The sequence below is a fragment of the Pristiophorus japonicus genome, chromosome 22 (genome assembly GCF_044704955.1).
Source record: "Pristiophorus japonicus isolate sPriJap1 chromosome 22, sPriJap1.hap1, whole genome shotgun sequence".
NCBI lineage: Eukaryota > Metazoa > Chordata > Chondrichthyes > Pristiophoridae > Pristiophorus > Pristiophorus japonicus.
In genome coordinates, this window is record NC_091998.1 from 42,702,575 (window position 1) to 42,715,904 (window position 13,330).

General features: G+C 49.3%; 1 protein-coding gene across 3 annotated transcripts in view; it reads left to right on the top strand.

Annotated features, from left to right (window-relative positions):
- LOC139234971 (fibroblast growth factor receptor 1-like) overlaps nucleotides 1–13,330 on the top strand; it is a 242,364-nt gene that overhangs the window by 195,611 nt on the left and 33,423 nt on the right. For 2 of the 3 annotated variants that reach the window (XM_070865969.1, XM_070865967.1), the window contains exons 7-8: nucleotides 2,380–2,570; nucleotides 9,166–9,310. In XM_070865969.1, coding sequence (XP_070722070.1) covers nucleotides 2,380–2,570; nucleotides 9,166–9,310 — 336 coding nt within the window. The remainder of the gene's footprint in view (nucleotides 1–2,379; nucleotides 2,571–9,165; nucleotides 9,311–13,330) is intronic. The other variant, XM_070865970.1, reaches the window with a different exon arrangement.

Here is a 13,330-nt window from a genome sequence, read left to right on the forward strand (position 1 = left end):
CAATTAGGGATGGGCAGTAAATGCCAGCCTTGCCAGCGACGCCCACATCCCAGGAACGAATGAATAAAAAAGTTCGGGGCAAGAAGGGCTCCTAAGGCAAAGGCAGCGCATTCATATCCCTGAGACACAGGAGCTGCCCAGTGGCCCAGGAATTGAATACACTCCCGAGTGTGGTACTGGGACCTGGGCAGGCACGCTCCCTGTTGCAATCGCAGGCTGTCAGATTCGTGCTGATCTGTGCCCGGGCTCCAGCTCCCGATTAGAAAGAAAAAGAAAGGCTTGCATTTCTATAGCACCTTTCACAACCTCCAGACATCCCAAAGCACGCGCATACGCAAACGTAAACCGACACACACAAACAAATACATACGTAGATATACACACGCAAACACTCAAAAGAAAGGCTTGCATTTCTATAGCACCTTTCACGACCATCGGACATCTCAAAGCGCTTTACAGCCAATGAAGTACTTTTGGAGTGTAGTCACTGTTATAATGTAGGAAACGCAACAGCCAATTAGCGCACAGCAAGCTCCCACAAACAGCAATGTGATAATGACCAGATAATCTGTTTTTTGTTATATTGATTGAGGGATAATTTTAGCCAGGACACCAGGGAGAACTCCCCTGCTCTTCTTCGAAATAGTGCCGTTGGGATCTTTTACATCCACCTGAGAGAGCAGACGCGGCCTCGGTTTAACGTCTCATCTGAAAGACAGCGTCTCTGACAGTGCAGCACTCCCTCAGCACTGCACTGGGAGTGTCGGCCTGGATTTTTGTGCTTAGGTCCCTGGAGTGGGACTCGAACCACAACCTTCTGACTCTGAGGTGAGTGTGCTGCCCACTGAGCCACGGCTGACACTGTGGGGCGCTGAAGCTCAATTTGAAAACAAGATGCTGTTCCCGTTGTGTTTAGGGAGTTGCCGCGGGATCTGTTCAGTTGCGCGCTCGTTGTTCCGGGACACACCGCCTGTTTTTCTCGCCCGCGCAGACGCCCCCCCGGCCCTTAACCCTGTAACACGCCAACCCCGCGGGGTCTCCGCAACCAGGTTCCCCCAGCCTCAACGCCTAGAGCCCTTATCATGTCGAGACGCTGTTTGCGTGTGTGGGTTCACATGAGTGTGTGTGTGTGTTTACACGTACCGTAGTGTGTGTAATACCAGTGTGCGTGTGTATACACGTACCGCATTGTGTAATATCAGTGTGCGTGTATACACATCGGTGTGTGTGTGCACGAGTGAGTCCGAGTGTGTGTGCATCTGTGTGTGTGTGTTGCTCTGTGTGCTAATCTAACAAGAAAATTAAGGAATTTGTGAGGTTCTTTTTTAATCCCTCACAAGGTCATCCATGTGCCACATCACAAAGGGTTAACTCCTTTAGCCTTCGGTTGAACAACTCTTGAAGAAAAGGCCCACATGCAGCGGGGCTTTCAAATTCAGAGACCCCATAGGCCCGGCCTTGGAATTACCTCAGTACTTGGGGGCCCAGACACTGTAAAATGAATGGAATGTCGGAGTGACATTCGATAGCAGCTGACACGGTTCCGCCCAGCTTGTAGGGCAGGGGCGAGAGAGAGTGAGACAAGAGAGAGAGTTCTCGATAAGCCTTTGAAGAAAGCGGGGTGTTCGGCCTGCCAGTTCTCTTCTGATCTTTTTTTTTTGAGGGAGGGCAATGGTTAATCCTTCTCCTGTTTTCGACCTATGTGGCCTGATCTTTGCAGCGGAGTGAAAAGCCATAATACCCGCTCATCCCGGCCTCCTGCCTCCTTTTGTTTGAACCCCTGAGTTGGCCTCATCGCTCTAGAAACAGGAAGTTGTTGAGGCCTAATAGGAAAGGGAGGGAAAGGGATACAAAGCACTTCAGAAGTGTGCGGTGTAATTGAAGGCGGATGTCGGGAACCTATTGATAGCTCAGCGCGAGAGCGTCGGCTGGGTAATATTTACAGCTGGGGGTTGGCCCTGATTTAAGGTCTCGGAAGCGGCTGTCACATGACACCGTTTAACTGGGGGGAACAGCAAAAGCCAAACTGAATGCGTTTCATACGAAACTTCTAATTCAGTTGAGATCTATTTTGTGTCTTGCTGAGGGCGGGGGAGGGTGGCTGACTAGTTCCATTCTCGGGCTTATCCAAGCCCCCCGTGCCTGCCAGGTACCTGAGCGCGTAACACCTATCGCTTCAGGTTTGAGAACCACTTCAGACTTTGGGGAGCGGGGCTTGCAATGGCGAGTGCTTTGCGTGGACACAAGCCGTCAATATGTCTGCGCTCCGTATCTCTGCGCATTGGTTTCCAGCGATGACCCCGTTTCCTGTCTTGTCTTCCGCCCGAGATTGCGATGTCACAGGGTGCCCGCCGTTCAGTTTATAACTTTGTCTTTCAGAGCGATCGCCTCACCGGCCAATCCTGCAGGCCGGCCTCCCGGCCAACAAGAGCGTGATTGTGGGCAGTGACGTGCGCTTTGTCTGCAAGGTCTACAGCGACCCCCAGCCACACATCCAGTGGCTCAAACATGTGGTGGTGAATGGCAGCGGGGTAGGGCCTGACGGCTCACCCTACGTCCTGGTCCTCAAAGTAAGTGTCCCGCCGCGCGCGGGTTGGCGTTGTGCGGGTGAGGGGGTTCCTCGGGGTCGGTGTGCACTGGCCCTGTGGGGCTACGTTCCTCGTCCACCGCCATCCAATCCAGTTAAGACCATAACGCCCTGTAACACATTGGTTGGGTCGCCATCGGTTAGTGCGTGTACAACGTCTGAAGTCCAGGATCTCCGGGACCCAGTCCGTGCCGGTTTTTGGATTTTGCCGGATTTCGGACCTCGCCGATCCTCCGCTCGCCGATGCCCGTCGCCCCCCTCCACCCCGGCGCTGCATTTTTTTTTACCGGTTTCCTCGTCCCTTGCCACCCGATGTCGCCATCTTGGCCGCCTCAAAAATGTCCGGTTGTCGGACAATTCCGGTTTTGGGATTCGGGACGTTGTACCTGTCCCTAGAAAGCTAAAAGCGGGTTCATCAGAGTCGAGGGAAGTCCAACGTGCGGCGTGCTGATTCCAGTATTAACCCTTCATTCTGGGAATAAATAGAAGGAGTTCTGAGGAAGAGTTGAAGATAACCCTCCCCTTAACCTCAGCCACTCAGGCTACGAGTAAGTCGGAGTGATGCACCATCACCCTTCAGTGTCAGAGTAATGAAGGGGATTAACGTGTGCTCATACCCAACCCCATTGAATTTATTTAAGGCGGAGATAGATAGATTTTTGAACGATAAGGGAGCCGAGGGTTATGGGGAGTGGGCAGAGAAGTGGATCAGATCAACCATGATCTTATTGAATGGCGGAGCAGGCTCGAGGGGCGGAATGGCCGACTCCTGCTCCTATTTCTTATGTTCTTTAAGGTGTTGGTACGTACAAGGGGAGACACGCACCGATTCCAACCCGAGAGCTTGGGTCACATGATGCAGAAAGGGTGACGTATGTCCCCACGGATCAGGATTTGAGAGCAAGAGAAGTGAGCAAGGCAGCGGCTCCGTTTGAGGCACGGCCAGTGACCTCTTGTGTTGTGACTCGCTCCGAGCTACGCCAGCGCACTGGCTGACCCTTCGTACTCGCTGTCAGGCTCTCTCCTCCCCTGCCCCTACACAACCCAGGAACATGTCAGTGGAAGAATATGGCAGCATTTCCTTGACGACGGGGGTGACCAGTTCAGGGATGTGTGGTCTGGACGGAAGGAAAGCGAGGACATCCAGACCGGCGGCGATTAAGCGACAAAAGTGCAACAGAATTGTCCGCGGTTGGCGCAAGGCCACAGACTGGAAATACCAGCGTCCGTTAAACTGGGCAGAGACTGAGCTGAGGTGATGACTAGAGAAGTTAACCACCTTCCAACGGCTGGCTTTTATTTCACTGTCTTCACACTACGATTGGCCAGTCCTGAAGCCAGTGTATTGGCGTGAGGCAAGTCTCATTGCAGAGTAGAGGCGATCACGGCGTGTGAAGGTTAAGGGAGCGCGTCCATCAGTTGTACTTCTGACAGTTTCCCCGGTCTTGCCCGAGCAAGGCGGTAACTGAGAAAAAGTAACTCGGCTCGAGGCAGCATCTGACGTCCTTTGCTGCATTCTACCAGGCCCCAGAGAGGTCCGACAGGGTCACAGTACAGGCAGAGCGTACCGAAAGCGGAAACCTCGGGACCGAAGCCGTTCCGGTTTTCGAGTTTTTCCGGATTTCGTAGAAGACGTCCCGAATCCGGAAACCCCTGGGCCGAGTTTCGGGTATTTCCAGATTTCAGGAGAAGAAAATCCGAGGGGAGTACGTGGGTTAGGTCGGGTCGGCTCGGGTCTCACGTAGGTCGGGGTCATGGGGCAATCCACAGATCTGTAGCTACCCTATATTGGCACCGTTTAATAAATAAATAAAATGTCTGGTTTTCGGAACCGATTTCCGGATTCCGGGCGTCAGCTCCTGCGATCTGCCCACTGTCCGGTTTTAAGGACAATTACAGTTTTTAGGACTCTGGATTTGGGGCGTTCTACCTGTATCGGCAAAGACACATGGTTGCACAGATTCTCACTGACTGCAGTGTTGTGCTGGCGGCGTGGTGAATGCCAACTTGTGGGGTGGGGGCAGAGCCGTCTTCTTGCAGTGTCCCCTCCCCCCACTCCAATGGCCATTTATAAACTTTTAATCATTAAGGCTCGTCACCGGAAACCAATGTTCCATTTTACATCCCGCTGATAATTCTGTTGCTGGTTTTCATTGAAGTTCTGCCCCGGCTCTGTTTGTGTTGAATTTTCTCCCAATTCCTTTGCTTTCCCTTTTCCCTGTCGCTCCTTCCGCCCAAAATGGAACATATCCCGTTTTCCGGCCAAGCATTACCACAGGCTCCTTGCTGCCAGGGTCTATATCTAGTGCAGAGAGCTCTGTGGAAACAATTCAGCTGGTTTCCTTCCCCTCCTGGTCCCCACCAATGGTTGGGGGAACATATTTATCTCCAATGATTGTCGTCTCATTTGCCCTGACTGTGCAGTACGAGCTCTTAACCTGCTGTAATGTATTCGCTTCATGGGTTCTTTGCTTAAGAACACAATTTGATATTAAGAACTGGTCGGTTTATTAGCAAAAGGTTCAACAATCACACGACACATAACCAGTTCATCCACCAGGCTCACAACCACCTGCCCCATCGTGGATCCCGCGAACCCAACTGGCTGGGGTTTTATTGAGTCTTGTGAACATCACGTGACTGGCTAAGCCACTCCCAACTCAACAGCTCTACCAACCTGTGAGCATGCTCGTGGTGCATACATTACAGCTGCACAATGTTGTTTCGAAGTACCTGAGCCGAGAGATTCCCCTGTGTAATTAGCAATGGTAGTCAAGCCCAAAGTCGAATGAAGAGAAACGGGCCAGACATTTTAGTGGACAGCCTTTCTCCCAGTGAAGGGCTAGAGTTTGAAAGTGGCCGCCTCTTTGCGCACCAGTTTAGTAGACCTCAGTTGCCATGTTAATGTACCGGTGGTGGGATCGTTGGTTCTTCATCCATTGACGAGCGACAGAGGGTGGGGCCTTTCCTGCCCCAACTCCAAACGCCAAAAGCCAAAATGTGACCAAAAAAAATGTTTTCCCAACCCTACTGCCTTCCACTGTGTGGCTTTGGGCCTTCCAGGTTTGAAACAGGAGCTGTGCGAGAGCCCAATACCTCTCTCTCCCGCAGCCCCGATTCCTCAACCCTCGGCCAAGTTTTCACAACTGGCTGGGCCTCCAGGATGTGCCGCCTTCTCAACCATCGCTGGGATGTTCGGCCATTCGGAGAGGAGCTCAGTCCTGTGTCAGTTTAACGGGTTGGACCTTTTCTTTTTATTTAAATATGATCTCGGGATACGGGCGACATTGGCAAGGCCACATTTGTTGCCGGTCCCTCGTTCCCCTGGGATGCTGGTGGTGATTGGCTGCCATCTTGAGTGGCGATCGTTTTGCCACTGGTCCACTTCAGAGGGCCTTTAAGGGTTAGCCGAGTTGTGCGGGACTGCGGGCACGTGGGGAAGTCCCGGTGGGTGAGGGGGGGTGGGGGCGGGGGTTGGGATTGTGGGCTCCCCTCCCTGAGGATCGTGTGTAGGTCAGCTGGGCCTGAGCATATATCCAGCAGTTTTCCAAATACAATTTCTCCTGTGCCCCCCCTGCACCCCCCCCCCACATCTTCTCCCCCACCCCACGCCCCCACCAGATAAAGAGAGGACACCCTCCCCCGCCCTCTGCTGGCCTGTCAGTGGAGAAAGACCCAAGGATGTGTTTCATTTGCAGTCTCTTGTTTGCAGGTCTACCAACGCTCTCTGTTATTGGTTTGTTCTAGCATTCGGGGATAAATAGCTCGGATGCGGAGGTGCTGACTCTGTACAATGTGACTGGAGCTGACAGCGGAGAGTATATTTGTAAAGTTTCCAATTATATTGGTGAGGCCAATCAGTCGGCGTGGCTCACAGTAACCAGCCCAAAGCCGGAAGGTAAAACCCAACGCCAGAAAAACAAAGTCAAACCAAAAGGGGCTGGTCACGTGTAGCTGGTGAAGATTGAGTGGGTAAAACATTCCATTACCGTAACAGTGGTGTCAGCCTTGGTTCTCTCCCCCTTTTTCTGCTCTTTATGTGCAAAAACCGAAGATGAACATGGAAAAATGCCCACAATGTAGATGAACAGGTCTGTGTGTCCCTCTGCCTTTCAGCTACCTCCCTTGTGTTTCTCTTTTGATCTTTGTCGTTCCTACATCTCTTTCCTTTCCGCCTGCGAAACCTGGGTGGACTCATCGGTGCGATGATCCATGGTGTCGGTTGTGCTTCTGCTTTGGCCACCCACTGTTGACCTCCAATGGACCCGGGAATCGCGGAGGTTTACAGCGGCGGAGGAGGCTGTGCGGCCCGTCCGTGCCAGAGTGGTCAGGCGCTGATGGGATGCGAACGGAAATGACAGGACGGGGGAAGTGCAGCTGGTGGATCTGGAACTCGGGGTCACAGTCTCAGAATAAGGGGTCGCCCATTTAAGACGGAGATGAGGAGGAATTTCTTCTCCCAGAGGATAATGAATCTGTGGAATTCTCTGCCCCAGAGAGCTGTGAAGGCTGGGTCATTGAATATATTTAAGGTGGAGATGGACAGATTTTTGAACGATAAGGGAGTCAAGGGTTATGGGGAACGGGCGGGGAAGTGGAGTTCAGGCCAAGATCAGATCAGCCGTGATCTTATTGAATGGCGGAGCAGGCTCAAGGGGCCGTATGGCCTACTCCTGCTCCTATTTCTTATGTTCTTGAAACACAAAAAGTTAGCATGCAGCTACAACAAGTAATCAGGAAGGCAAATGGAATGTTGGCCTTTATTGCAAGGGGGATAGAGTATAAAAGCAGAGAAGTCCTGCTACAACTGTACAGGGTATTGGTGAGGCCACACCTGGAGTACTGTGTACTGTTTTGGTCTCCGTATTTAAGGAAGGATATACTTACATTGGAGGCTGTTCAGAGAAGGTTCACTAGGTTGATTCTGGAGATGAGGGGGTTAACTTATGAAGAAAGGTTGAGTAGGTTGGGCCTATACTCATTGGAGTTCTGAAGAATGAGACGTGATCTTATTGAAAGATATAAGATAATGAGGAGGCTCAACAAGGAAGATGCAGAGAGGATGTTTCCACTCATAGGGGAGACTAGAACTAGGGGACATAGTCTCAGAATAAGGGGCCACCCATTTAAAACTGAGATGAGGAGGAATTTCTCTCAGAGGGTTGTAAATCTGTGGAATTCTCTGCCCCAGAGAGCTGTGGAGGCTGGGTCATTGAATATATTTAAGGCGGAGATAGACAGATTTTTGAGCGATAAGGGAGTAAAGGGTTATGGGGAGCGGGCAGGGAAGTGGAGCTGAGTCCGTGATCAGGTTAGCCATGATCTTATTGAATGGAGGAGCAGGCTCGAGGGGCCATATGGCCGACTCCTGCTCCTATTTCTTATGTTCTTATGAGTCGGTCCCTCTGCCCTGCTCGCTCCCTGAAGCTCAAAGAACCGTGAACCATAGAAATTCACAATCCTGGGCCTGCTCGTTCAGTGAACGCGCTCCCCGCAAAAGGTCTTTGAGGGACATTAATATAACAGCATTGGCACCTTCGAGACCAGTCGTACTGGGAGGGTTCACTGATGCAACATTCCCACGCTCTCAAAGAAGCAGATTTTCTTGGTCTGTAACATTTCTTTTTAGAAGTTCTTTGTCCATCTTTTGGTTTTTAGTTTGAAATAAAAAGCCATAAGTAATGCTCGCAGCTCTCGAGCGCTGCTTGTCCTCCAGTCAGGCCGACGTCTGTTTCTGAGAATGGCTGTGCAGGCTGGCGGTGAAATGGTCGGAGCAGCTGAATTGGCCAAAGGTCAACACTGATGCCGTGTTTGAGTTACATGGCTCGGGCCGTTCCAAGATCATCCCACTCGCGTCCCGCATGAGCTCAACTCTGTGTGTATTAAAATAAACTGGAGCCATAGTATGTGTTCCTGTTTACCTCGGTCTATATCTAGCAAAAGAAAGACTGGCACAAGTCTCGATCATTGAGTTCATGTCAGTCCCCGTAAAATCCTTGAACTCATCCACTCTGAGGGTGGAATGAGATTGCATCTCGGAAAATCTCTCCAGGGTTGGAAAAGAACCGAAGGCATTCCGGCACTCATTTGCAAGTTGAAGGGTTCCGCAACTTGGGAGTTGCCATTCAAGGCGTTCCGTTTTTCCGAAAGTTCGGCGTGCAGCTCCACGCCCTTTCCCTCTCGCATCTCTTCCCTGTTGTCTAGCCGTGTTTCGTCAGGACCTCGGGCCTACTGTTTCCTGTCTCCTTTCCTCGTTGCTTTCCACCCCTCCCCCCACGTAGCTTTTTTTTTGCCTCGTTTCCAAGCATTGTGGGTCCATTTTCTCCATGAGGCCCATCGCTCGCATGTGGAGATGGGTGTGGTCGAACAAAATGGTGGCGGGTTTAACACATAACTGAAGACCTGTTTGCTTCCTAGGACAAGTCTGGACTCCTGCGGTTCTGGAAGGGCACTTGCGGACCAGGTGTTGCCTTGCTGGGAGTTGGGCCAATGACACTAATAAGATGGTTTCTCCAGCTGAGTCTCTCCACAGTTCTCATGTCGTCTGCTTGTCCGTTTGCTTCCGTTTTTTCTTCTAGACGGCCGGTATTAATACTACGGACAAAGAAATGGAGGCTCTGTATTTGCGGAATGTTACTTTTGAGGATGCTGGGGAGTATACGTGCTTGGCTGGTAATTCTATTGGGATTTCCCATCACACTGCATGGTTGACAGTTCTTCCAGGTACATACTGCTCTTTTCTCTACTATTAACACCTTGAACAAAACCCCCCGTGGCATGCACTGCTTCTAAAGAGGGAGTGGATCATGAAGGGATGAGGGGGTGTGGAAAGTACCAAAAATGTATTATTTCCAAATAATTTTACCACCCAGTCTGCGGATGCTCATCTGGTTGCAGGCCAACCCTGTGTGAATGTTGTATTAAAATAAACTGGAGCCACAGTAGCGATCGAAAGACTGGCACAAGTCTCGAGATCATAAGTTGAGTTCACGTCAGTCCATGTAAATTGACGAGTAAACAGTGCCCAAGTGAGAGCTGCCTATGTGACGTGAGTAGTTCAGCAGTAAATGTCCCAACGACCATTTTTACCAAGGATGGCTGGTTTCTACCTACGTGATGTACTGAGCAGGGGGCTCCCTGGAATCATTGCGAAATGTTGGTAGATTGCCGAAAGGGAAGGCAATTGAAATAATACGCACAGGTGTAAAGTTTCCTGTTGTGTGTTGAGACTCCCATTTTTGGTAGAGGGAGTTCCCCAAACTTCTAACGCTTCCTAAACCCCTCTTGAAGTCTTAGCAGGAAGCCCATGGTGCAGAACCCATTACTCAGTGTAAAAACCCATGTCGCCATTAGAGCTTTCAAAGGAGACCAATCTGGCCAGTTTCTGTGTCTTTAAACCTCCCATACATGAGCAGTTCCTCGCTTCAAGAAGCAGTGTGTAAACTCCAAGGCTAGCTAACCAGAGCGCAGTTGGTATCACCCGGGTCTTTACCAGACCGACGACAGTTGGAAAAGAATGGCTAAATTCCCCAGTCGTTCGATTCTTGAGGACGAAACATTCAAAACGGACTGTGGGTCAGCTTGCCTTGAAGTATAGGGGTTTTGTTGAGAAAAAAAAAATGCTTTTTTTTTTGTTGTTTTATTTTTGCATGATCTCTATACCAAACTGACGCTTTCTGCAAAAGCATGGCCAATCTGGGGGCCATGCTCACTTGATGCCACTTCAGTTCCTGTGGAAGTGGCCATCAATGGCACGTTGGCAAGGGCTGATAATTGGCAGCAGAGGGAAGTTGCCATGTAGGGCATCAGCATGGGTGAAACTTTCTCAATTATCAGTGGTGTCCGTCACACTTGCCGAATGTGAAGCTCTCCAAGGGGCCTTTAACTTGTCGGGGTCAGCTTATGTGTGTCTTCAGGGTTTATTCACGTTGACATCTGTAACTTCAGGCACGAGAAGGACTCGGGTGGGGTGGGGTGGCGTGCTTGCAACTTGCACTTGTGTTGTATTTTGAAACCTTAGCTTGTCTTGCATATTCAGTGTGGTTTTTCTCTGAGAGAAGTGATTAAAAAAAAATATATAGAGCTGGAGTCTCCCACTTCAAAGGAACTGTATTGCGCTAAGTCGATTAACAGGGTTGGACCCCACGTTCAGGTACAGTGTTATATTTGTTCCATCAGCTAAGTAAATATTATTGATTTGCAAATAGAAATGCTGTTCCTGTGTCGAAGCTCTCAGTGCAGACTGCTGCTTGGTCTGAGGCCAATCGCAGGCCATTGACTGGTGGGAGTAGCAATTATCTCCTGGTGTGGTGCCAGCCCAGCTCGCTGGACTGGCTTCTCAGATGCAAGACTTTAGTTGCGTGTGCTTTCAGGAACTATTCTCTTCGTTCCCCAATGACCGACTCTGCTCCCGCTGCCACCCAGAACTCTCCAGCTCTTGTCTCCCGTCCCTGCTGGTGCGGCCCCCACAGTGGTGGAGCGATTCAAATCAGGGATGCTCAAGAGGACACAATTAGAGGATTGTAGAACTGGAAGAGGTTACAGAGAAAGGGCCAATCAGAAAGCAAACAGGCACTTGGTCAGCCAATTCATAGAACCCTAGAAATTTACAACACAGAAGGAACCCATTTCGGCCCATCGTGTCCGGGCGGGCAGACCAAGAGGCTATCCAGCCTAATCCCACTTTCCAGCTCTAGGTTCATAGCCTTGTAGGTTACGGCACTTCAGATGCACATCCAAGTGTTTTTTAAATGTGGTGAGGGTTTCTGCAAAAGGCAGGAGGCAACAGAGCAGAGTAGCACTGGGGTAAGTGTAAACCACAAGGTGATAGGAAGGGACAATATCTTTGAATATAAATAGGCTGCAGGAGGGGTCAAAACTAAAAATCATGGTTTAAAAACTAGTATTAAAACACTCTACCTAAACACACGCAGCATTCGAAATAAAGTAAATGAGTTGACGGCACAAATCATTACAAATGGGTATGATTTGGTGGCCGTTACAGAAACGTGGTTGCAGGGGGGCAAGACTGGGAATTAAACATACAGGGGTATCTGACAATTCGGAAAGATAGACAAGAAGGGAAAGGAGGTGGGGTAGCTCTTTTAATAAAGGATGATATCAGGGCAGTTGTGAGAGACGATATTGGCTCTAATGAACAAAATGTTGAATCATTGTGGGTGGAGATTAGAGATAGTAAGGGGACAAAGTCACTGGTGGGCGTAGTTTATAGGCCCCCAAATAATAACTTCACGGTGGGGCGGGCAATAATCAAGGGAATAATGGAGGCATGTGAAAAAGGAACGGCAGTAATCATGGGGGATTTTAACCTACATATCGATTGGTCAAATCAAATCGCACGGGGTAGCCTTGAGGAGGAATTCATAGAATGAATACGGGATTGTTTCTTCGAACAGTATGTTACAGAACCGACAAGGGAGCAAGCTATCTTAGATCTGGTCCTGTGTAATGAGACAGGAATAATAAATGATCTCCTAGTAAAAGATCCTCTAGGAATGAGTGATCACAGTATGGTTGAATTTGTAATACAGATTGAGGGTGAGGAAGTAATGTCTCAAACGAGCGTACTATGCTTAAACAAAGGGGACTACAAAGGGGATGGGGGCAGAGTTGGCTAAAGTAGACTGGAAACACAGACTAAACGGTGGCACAATTGAGGAACAGTGGAGGACTTTTAAGGAGCTCTTTCATAGTGCTCAACAAAAATATATTCCAGTGAAAAAGAAGGGATAACCAGCCATGGATAACCAAGGAAATAAAGGAGAGTATCAAATTAAAAACCAATGCGTATAAGGTGGCCAAGGTTAGTGGAAAACTAGAAGATTGGGAAAATTTTAAACGACAGCAAAGAATGAGTAAGAAAGCAATAAAGAAAGGAAAGATAGATTACGAAAGTAAACTTGCGCAAAACATAAAAACAGATAGTAAAAGCTTTTACCGATATATAAAAGAGTGACTAAAGTAAATGTTGGTCCCTTAGAAGATGAGAAGGGGGATTTAATAATGGGAAATGTGGAAATGGCTGAGACCTTAAACAATTATTTTGCTTCGGTCTTCACAGTGGAAGACACAAAAACCATGCCAAAAATTGCTGGTCACGGGAATGTGGGAAGGGAGGACCTTGAGATAATCACTATCACTAGGGAGGTAGTGCTGGACAGGCTAATGGGACTCAAGGTAGACAAGTCCCCTGGTCCTGATGAAATGCATCCCAGGGTATTAAAAGAGATAGCGGAAGTTATAGTAGATGCATTCGTTATAATCTACCAAAATTCTCTGGACTCTGGGGAGGTACCAGCGGATTGGAAAGCAGCTAATGTAACGCCTCTGTTTAAAAAAAAAAAGGGGGCAGACAAAAGGCAGGTAACTATAGGCCGATTAGTTTAACATCTGTAGTGGGGGAAAATGCTTGAAGCTCTCATTAAGGAAGAAATAGCGGGACACCTAGATAGGAATAGTGCAATCAAGCAGACGCAACATGGATTCATGAAGGGGAAATCATGTTTAACTAATTTACTGGAATTCTTTGAGGATATAACGAGCATGGTGGATAGAGGTGTACCGATGGATGTGGTGTATTTAGATTTCCAAAAGGCATTCGATAAGGTGCCACACAAAAGGTTACTGCAGAAGATAAAGGTACGCGGAGTCAGAGGAAATGTATTAGCATGGATAGAGAATTGGCTGGCGAACAGAAAGCAGAGAGTCGGGATAAATGGGTCC